The sequence below is a fragment of the Schistocerca serialis genome, chromosome 2, assembly GCF_023864345.2.
Source record: "Schistocerca serialis cubense isolate TAMUIC-IGC-003099 chromosome 2, iqSchSeri2.2, whole genome shotgun sequence".
Lineage (NCBI taxonomy): Eukaryota > Metazoa > Arthropoda > Insecta > Orthoptera > Acrididae > Schistocerca > Schistocerca serialis.
Genome location: NC_064639.1, coordinates 320,078,078 through 320,088,027, shown reverse-complemented (window position 1 = coordinate 320,088,027; position 9,950 = coordinate 320,078,078). Strand labels below are relative to the sequence as shown.

Sequence of the window (9,950 nt, the reverse complement as noted above, 5' to 3'; positions counted from 1 at the left end):
GAAGCAGCAGATTTGCGGCGATTTGTGTCATAATCAGGCAAATAGTTCCTTGTGGACAGACCTTAACTGTCGTACAAAGTAGTATCACTAAGACGAGAAAACACAAAACTTTGCATACCACAAAATCGGGAATGTACAATATCGTGCTATTCTAGAAGCCTATCGAAAGTAGATACGTAATTAAACACTGTGCTCGTGGTTGTGTTCGGTTTGTATACGGATCTGCTACTTGTCTTAAATACATTGGCTATAGGCTATTAGTGGAACTTTTATTACATTAGTCACAGATGCATCTTTAATGATATCAACAGTGAACTGCCGATAATTTTCTTATTCAGACAGTATTGTATAGATCGGTAACAAATGCGATCGAATGCTGCTTAAAAAATTTCTTCATGCCGCATTTTTCATAATTTGTACTGCTAAAATATTATGGCAAACATAAAAAAATTACCAATCTGTAATTTGAATCAGTGCAGCGAACTTTAAACAAACTTGTCACGAAAGCGCGTCGCGCAGCGCTTTTCTTTATGCGTCTGTTCGTATTCATTCAAAGTCTGCATCAGGGTTGCTATGTTTAAGAAAAGCGACAAGGTTCACTTCGGGATACTTGTTGAATTTATATATTCATATTGTAGTTGCAATCTATGCACAACTATTATATCCGAAAACTGCCTGCCTATACATGAACAAAATAGAAGTTTCTCGCCATAAATCGACAACAAAATTAACAAAGTTTGGAAAGATACGTGAATCAAGATTTATAATTCTAAGAAATTCATTTTTATAGTCTTGTTTGCCGGATTTTACTGGAATGCGTTATGATATACAAGCCACGATCTTACAAGCTCCTCGTATACAAGACTTCCGAGTTTGATGGTTTTTTGTTATGTTAGTGGAATGTCTTTGAGGCCAAAGATCGTAACATTCATGTGCTGTCAAAAATTGAATTTGTCTGCTAATGGGATGTAGTGTTTTGTTAATATCGTTGTTGGCATTAGAATCACATGTAATAGGCATTGTTGTTTTGTCTTCCTCAGTATTTAGGCTGTGTCATTTTTATAACAAATTTATTTGCTTTAGGTTCTTTTTAATTAAAGCTGTGCGGCAAGTTTACGCCACAGTACCGCACTGCTGTTGATTATAAAATGTGTATATAATTTTAAGAAAGACTAGTACTCGTCAAATTCGCAGTATGAGAGCGATTGCTGTATCTGTGTGGATATTTATAAATTTGGTTTTTATAGGAATGTGTGGCTATATTTATTTATTGTGGTCACAATACTGGCAATATGTGGAAAGACAGCATAATCAGTTAGCTGGTATTATTAACAATAATCACAACATTTATAGCAGTAATGGTCAGATCTATTTTTATTATCACGGTTCGTCAGAAACTATTTCAATGGGAGTCAGCTCTAACAGAGAGAATCAAACTGTCAAAAATTATGTAACAAATAAGAGTTCTCCAAGACATCACTTAAGAAGCAGATCAAATAAAACGTCGACTACAGTCATTAAAAAATACAGTCAACCACGGTTTCCTAAACTCCGAGGTATGGACACAGACGTAGAGAGCCAAGGACCGAGGTGCAGCGGTGACTCTTCAGAATGCCTTGCTTCGCCAGACTTACCGTTGGTAAATGACAAACTCTCAGCAAGGGTTGCCACATATAAAAGTCAACTCGTAGTTCAACTGCGTCGAGTTTTGTTGGAAGAGAGTAGCGTTTTTAAAGCTCGTGGAGATGGTAATAACCCTTACAATGTTCAATATGCTGGCCCAAGAGGGTCATACCAAGGCAAAAGTGTTCACGAATTAGTTTGTGAGCTGCAGAACAAAGTAAAAATCCGAACTCTTTCAGAGAATGATGAACCCTTTTCAACACTTGGTCTTAGTAAGCAGTTTCCAGATGAACCTCTTTTAGGAAAACCAGGCAAGCATTTCAACACATGTGCAATTGTTACTAATGCTGGCTCTTTAGATGGATCAGGACTTGGTAACTTTATAGGTGAGACTATCAGGCAAATTATATTCCTCTGCATGGATCTGGTAAATGTTGTATTAGATTGTAGATTTAGTTTCATGCATCTTCAATCAATTCCCCTGGCAGACAGTACTTCATTAAAGTTCGACTAGTGCTTTGTAGATTTGGCACATTAAATATGCTTTGTATCATATATGTTTTTTTTGTGTCAAGGAACAGCGTAAGCACAATGTGAATGAAGTGCCTAGTTCTGTAGGATATGATGTAGAAGAGTGTACTCTTGAAATACCACGTGATTTGATTACATTGTAGATTGAATTTATAATGTGACATGGTTAATGTGTATAGCCCTGTTCCTGTCCAATATGAAACTTGACAGTCAAGGCAGTGTTTTAGCATTGTTAGAAATCATATTGACTTCTGTTGCTGGAAATGTGTGTATTCTATGGCAGTATGGTACTCATATTAGTAGGAGTGCTAGATCCTCCATATTTTGGGACTAACAATTTAGTTGTGTGGTGAAAATTCCAGATATTAATGTGAGTTTGTACACTATTATTAGTGTATAGTTTTTGTGTAGTTATCCCAATATATATCTGAATGAGCCTCTATCTGTCCTAGTAAAAAGTGAGACATTAGGTCTAACAGGATGATGCCCTGTAAATCATTGTGGTTTCAAAGAAACTTCCATATTGACAACTGCTTCACTTCCGGGTTCCCTGTGGGATACTACAAATGATGGATTTATGTTTCATTGTGTACATTTGTTGTATCTTATTCATGAATATTTTCTTTCATTTAAAATCAGATCCATTGCTGTCTGTAAAGGAGTCATTACAATGGAAATAACTCAATCCTGGATCAGTTTATTCTTCTTCAGGAACTGAGAACTATTAGTTATTTGGTTATTGGTTTTCTGAATCATTCTTGTATAAAATGTGATCATGGTAATGTGTAGTAATTAATTGTGTTGAAGGGCAAACCATTTTATGTCGTCAGGGACAACATGGAATGCAGGAGAATGTATTACAATATTACTACAATTTCACTTTTCTGTATATATATATATATATATCTCCCCCAATGAAAACGATCAATTTTTGACAATGTAATGTAACTGAATAGATAAAAAATCTACTCACCAAGTGACAGCAGAACACGTACATAAGAAAGGTCTTTCCTTCTCAACCTGTCAACACCTCCGACACGTGGTTCTGAATGACTTTTCCAAAATCTACCCTGTTTTCTAGACCTCTCAAGTTCTTTTTCTTCACCCTTCTTCCTTCCCCAATAAACCTGCCAGAAGAAGAAACCACAGGCTCTGAAACATTGCATAATGATAACCTTTTTTTATGTGCATGTTCTATTGCTGCTTGGTGAGTAGATTTTTTATCTATTCAGTTACATTATCTCTCTCTGTTTCTGTATCAGTCTGTCTGGCACTCCATAAAAAAAGTAATGCAGGGTTTGCTCTTCATGTCATTAGTAATATCGAAATTGAGAAAATAGTGTGTTGGCATATACTTCGGTTACTTTCATTCGCAAATACCTTATGGGGTAATCCAAATTTTGGAAATAAACATTTTCATTGTGTATGAGTGTACAAAATGTAAATGTACTGACTGAAGCCTTATTGAAGAGACAGTGTGATTAAAGTTTCACAATAAATATTTCTTACAAATAATTGAATCTTAAAAGGAGTAAAATTGTCCACAGCAACAACTTGAACGGAAAAGGGGTATGGCATTTGGCTTTGGCTCAAAATGTGTATGAAGTTATAACCAAACTGTCCAATCTCGTACCCTGTTCTGTAACATGATGATTAATTGCAAAGTTACCTGTAAAACTGATAGCATGTTAGCTGATTCTTCCGTTGGTTCTTAGTAGAACAACATTATAATAAATGAAAAGCACTATATTGCTTGTGTTCTGTGGGTTTAATTTATTGCATTAATTGGTTTTTCAGTGTACAAGGCCTTCATCAGGCTTTAAAGACTTTTAAGCCAAAAAACTAGTTAATGCAGTTAATTAGTCCTGTAGAACATAAGCAATATAGTGCTTTTCATTTATCATTCAAACTGAAAGCATTTCTTTAGATGGTCTTTTAATTTTGTTTGGATTAATTTTTAGTTGTAAATTTGTAGAATGGTGTGCAAAATAACCACATACATATTACTATTGACATCTTTCTTCATTTTCATCTACAAACGCAATAGTGATTAAGGGTCATATTTTCTAAAGCTGCTTCTGGGTGATTTTATTGTAGACATAGAGAAATTAATTCTGCAACCCCTTTTCTTTTGTTTACTTTGTTTTGATGGTCAGTAATAGGTTTTCTTTTTGTTTGTTGCTATTGTCTGGGGAGTGGCAGTAGTTACTACATAATTATTTTAATACAAATTATTTCTCATAACAATCACTATGAGAAGAACAAACTTATGAGTCTATAAATGCAACTGGTTAAACCCTAATGACAGATTCTAATGTTGTTTTGTGAGCAAAGTAAATCCTTATGGTGTATATAATTTCTTCGTACACATAACTTACCTATACTCATCTGCTGCCGAACTATTGAGATGTCCCTATATTTGTACCAGGGGGTGGTCGCACCTTCCAGCTGTCTGCTTCTTTTGTGAGTGGGGAGCATAGTAGTGGTGATCAGAAATTGCACTTGAATCTCTGTCTGGACAGTCTTGCGTCATCTTGCATACTGGCCACTATCAGATGTGCTCTGGGCGTGTAATTGCTGACAAAGTATTCTACACTGAATTCAGGTGATAATTCTTGTCCCTGTTTAAAAGATTCTCTTGTGTCATTGTTTGTATCATTTTTAATACTTCTCCAGTAACCATTTGTTGGTCACAGTGACTTTGTGTTTCCAAAGTCAAATGAGTGTTCTTAATTTGGGCTGTGCTCTATCCCAGATATATAGACCTGATGTGTGCCTTGCAGCATTTTGAGACACAGAGCTGTGTTTAGCTGATGTTGGCATCAACATTCATTGTAAAGAAGTCTATAGAAATAAAGAGTCCAAAATAATCTTTCCAATAGGCATGAAAGCCCATGTTAGTAGCTATAACAGAGAGTGAGACAAGCAGAGTCTGCATCATGAGATGGGTGAAGAATGCCCTTGCAAAGATTCAAGATTTGAGTGCACACTCTGTCCTGACCCCCTCCCCCCCTCCCCCATCTCTCCCCCTCCCCCTTGTCCCCAGTCCCCTTCTCACATGCCAGCCACAGAATACCCCCCCCCCCCCCCCCCAGGCAGGAGATGCAGCTGCCTCACTAGTATAAATATAGGGACATCGGGAACACTTCACCAGGTAGTGGCAGTGGTGATAAGAAGTCTGACTGGAAACCCAAGAGCTTTAGCCCTACACATGTTGCAGTACCTATTGTAACTCAATGCTTTGTTAACTAGTTAAGAGTATATCATTACAAATGGTGTAGTATAGTGTGTTTAAGTTGTTTTTTATTTTATTTTTTAAATTGTGGACAATCATGGAAATCTGATCTGTTCAAAGAAAAGGCAAATGTTGGAGTATGTTTCATCACATGAATTCTTACCTACACAAGAGACGACTTAGAAAGTTCCCATTCGAATTGTCCTTGATTAGTGTCCTTCAGTGTGTGACCCTACAAAATTTTCATCATGGGTAAATTAGTGAATCAGAGACCTTTTCAGAAGGTTGCAATGGCAGATAAAATAAAAAGCAATTTTGCATTGGAAAATTCACCACACTTGATAACTTCAGTGACTGAGAGATTATGTACTTTTTGGCATATGCTACATAGTGTTTTGCAGAAGCACACGAACTACATTCTCCTTTTTACCTTCTCCATTCTCCGTTTTCTTTTTCTGTGTGATGTCCAAGAAATATATGGAACATTGTCACTCTGTAATTATCATGGGACAATTGTAAATGTATTCTGTAGATCTGTGAACTCTCACTGGATGTGCAACATGTTAAGATTATGGGTCTAACTCTTCAGTTTTAGATTGAATTTTAATTACATACTAGACAAATTTTCAAGATATTACTGTGGTATCAAATCTAAATGTGTTGAGCAGCCTAGCTTCAGTTTCTCTTGTAGTGTAGTACTGTGTCAAGTAATATCATGTGCACACAAATATATAAATATCGTTCGACGTAGATGTCAATTGGCTATCTTTGTGAGTTACCAGATGCACTGATGTCAATAGTAAATTATTCCTTCAGAGACTTTTACGGTTTTTATGTGTGTTCTTACCTTACCAACAAGAAATAGCTTTTAGTTCAGATACATTTTATCTATATGAAGTCTGTGTATCGTCTAGGCATGAACTTTCTATTTCTATGCAGAGAATTCAACTCCTTTGGCAAACTCAATAAAGAGACAGTTCACATATGGCGTAAGTCGTTTCATGCACCTAGAGGCTAGGCCTATAGGACGAATCCAGCAGTATGATCACAGTAGTGACTCCAACATGATCTAGCATGCAAGAGGTGCAACTATGCTGGATCTGGTATGATGGATTTCTTGGGTGTGATAATTTGGTCAGTTTAAAGACTTTCAATGTATTTGCCCCCATTCTGGCAAAACAACCTGGCACTATGGTTCACACAAATGGAAGCCAGATTCCTCTGTGTGGGTATTATGCCAGGCTCCACTTAATTTGCATTGGTTGTTAGTCAGCGGGAGAACAGTTACGCTGCTGGAATGGAAGATGTGATCACCACACCCCTTGGAGGTGACGAGTACGAAAAGCTTAACTCAGAATTGATATGATTGGTTTCCACCTCACAAGAGGAATGCCTCCAGCAAGTGTCAAAACAAGAGGGTATTGGCGGCCAAAAGTCTCCACAATAGTTACAGCATTTGTGCAGCAAGTTGGACACTTAGACTGAGCCTGATAACGTGCTGCGCACGTTGTGGAGCAGCTGCTTGCCATAATAGCATAGCAGTTGGAGATTCCTTTGGTGCATCAGTCACTATATGTTACAGTGTGTTGACTGTCAAATAATCCAGTACCATTGACGATGTTCTCTTCCCTGACTGGTGCACCAGCTGTGATGTTTCATGGCCTAACATAAACCATGCTCACATGAGCAGATAATGGACAATCTAACAGCTATGGTCGAGGCCCTCACCAAGTGAATCAATGAATTGCTGTCCTGATGTGACAGAAGCGACAGCAGAAACCAGTACTGCAGGAGGTCTAGAAGTCATTCCTCCACTACCTCGTTGAATAACAAGACAAGAACTACACTCTGTTCACTGGTATCACTGAAGATTTTGGGACCAGGCACACAAGTGCGTATTGCCATGCACGTACCAAAGTGCCTGTGATGATCGGACATAAGCACTACCTCTGATTGCCACATGTCTTTCCAGCATTAGTGACTGGAAATTGGGCTACAAATGTTGAATGGATACTACATCAGACTTTTGTATCTTGACCCAGAGACTGATATGTTATCATAGACCAGCAACCTTATTCCGTCTGTCCGCCATGAACAACTCTTCAGTACTAATCAGTGTATGGAATTAGACGTGGGGCTGCTCTGTCTGTTCATGAGGGATTTTATGATCATGGATGTCTCTGAGCCCATCTTCGGTGCTGATTTGTTGGCGTAATACCATGTGCTACTGGACATGGAAAATGTGCAATTGGTGGTCAGTGTAACTGGCCTGGTGACTTCTGGCTTCTGTCACTGCACTGTGGTGCACTCAGCCGAAGTTGTGCAGGCAGATGTTGGGGAATACATGTGCCTTCTACAGTGGTTCCTGGCCTTGACATGACCCCCCAGGAGCACTGGAAGAGGGATGTCATGATACTGTAAATCATAGTAAGATCACAAACAGCCTTGTAGTTTCCCGTTGGCCACAAAGTCTGTCTACAGATTGGTTAGTGATCGCAAAGGTAGAATTTAATGCCATGTAGAGAGAGGGGATTATAGTCCCATTCAGTAGTCCACGGTCCTCTCCCTGGTGCCAAAGAAAGATGGTGCATGGAATCCATGCCGGGATTACTTGGCCCTCAATGGCCAGTTGGTGCTAGAATGATATTCTGTTCCTCTGCTGCATGATTACTATTATACATTATGTGGCATGACAATTTTTATTGTATAAGATTGTGTTAAGGTGTATACACAGATATCCATAGTGGAAGAAGACATTCGAGAAACTGCAATCACCACCCCATTTGGTTTTTTGAGATTCTGTATACAACATTCGGCTCGCAAAATGCCGCACAAACATGGCAGCAGTTTATGGATGCAGTACCACAAGGACTATCCTTCTATTTCATGTACTTAGATGACATTCTCATCTTCTCGTCAGAACAACATGAGCAACACCTGAAAGAGGTCTTGGAATGGCTAAATAAATATGGCATGATACTGAACACATCCAAGTGTTTTTTTGGATAACCACAGATTGATTGTTTAGAGCACCAAATTTCATCCAAGGGCTCACTTCCTTAGCTTGGAAAGCTGTAAGCCATTTTGTAGATCACAAGCTCATATAATGTTTGCGAGTTACGACACTGGCCACAAGCAGCAGCATTACGAGAACCTTTTACCACAGAACTTGTCAGACCAATTCCCTAATTCAGTGGACTGATGCCATGAGTGTGGCCTTTGAAGCGGCGAAAGCACCCCTTGCACGGGCAGTCGACTTCAGTCAAGTAGCAATTGGGGCTACTCTACAAGAGTTCCATCAGGGCACATGCCAACCTTCGGCCTTCTACTCCCATAAGCTGTCATCATCATGGCAGAAGTGGAGCACTTATGATCGGAAATTCCTCGCAATGTATAAGGCAACAAATACTTTCACTTACATCTGGAAGCAGGGAATTTCATGATTTTTACAGAGCATAAGCCATTTATATATGCATTTCAGCAGATCAACAATTGCTCACTTCTTGTGTTTTGAACAGCTCAAGCACTATAGATTTCATATGATTTTCCGAGGCACAGAAATCTGACAAAGAGCTTCAAAACTATCTCAACAACCTGTTGACAGCCATAGATTTGAGGTTAGTCAATGTGTCTGATACAAAAGCCAAAATATACTGTGACCTCTTGAGTGGAAAGCCAAGGTCTTTATTGCTGGTAGTGTTTCACAAGCCCATCAACAACAAGTTGCACAACTTAAGTCATCCTGGTGTTAGGCCAACAGTTTGCCCAGTCTCCTACCATTTTGTGCAACCAAGAATACAAAAAGACTGCCATGAGTGGAACAAGATCGACCGTCACGCACATGCACCAGTTGGGGAATTTTCCGATAACAAAAACGCGATTTTCACATGTCCATGTCAACATCATGGGTCCACTACCTTCTTCCAGTGGATAATGATATACTCTTACTATGACTGATTGTTTTACACCTAGCTGTAAGCAACCGAATTGTGTAACACGTCTGCAGAAATGTTGGCATCTGCTTTCACATCAAGTTGGATTTTTCAGTTTGGTTGCTGCTGTACGTAATGACTGATTATGTCCGCCAATTTCAGTTGGACCTGTTGTCCTAACTAACAGAGTTCTGTGGCACAGTGCACCATAGGACCACCAGTTACCAACTGGGCAGTAACTGTGCTGGCACCACTCACTCCTACCAATGATATTACTGGACCTCCAGATGGCAAATAAACCCAATTTAGACATCTCAACAGCAGAACTTGTTTACAGCAAATCCCTGTGCCTACCTGGAGAGTTTGTAGAAGCACAACCATTGCAGTTACCTGATATCAATCATAGCAACTTCGACTGGGGGAATGTGTCACCTGACTTCACCCACACCTAGCTTCAAGGCATGGCATGCCTGTTACATAAGTTCATCAGGACCTGTGCTGTGCGCAGATGGTGTCAGACCTTTGCTGCAACCAACCACTGTACACTGCCTGCACACAGTGTGTTGCAATAGGGGAATGCACCTTCAAGGTATTGGTGAACGGCAAGCCTATTACAGTCTCCATAGAAA

At 39.1% G+C, this 9,950-nt stretch overlaps 1 protein-coding gene across 1 annotated transcript in view; it reads left to right on the top strand.

Annotated features, from left to right (window-relative positions):
* Nucleotides 1–952: 952 nt before the first annotated feature.
* The window catches only part of LOC126457118 (beta-galactoside alpha-2,6-sialyltransferase 2), a 73,976-nt gene continuing 64,978 nt past the window's right edge, over nt 953–9,950 (top strand). Inside the window, exon 1 of the mRNA XM_050093173.1 lies at nt 953–2,009. Within this exon, the coding sequence (XP_049949130.1) occupies nt 1,196–2,009 (814 nt within the window). The 5' untranslated portion in view covers nt 953–1,195. The remainder of the gene's footprint in view (nt 2,010–9,950) is intronic.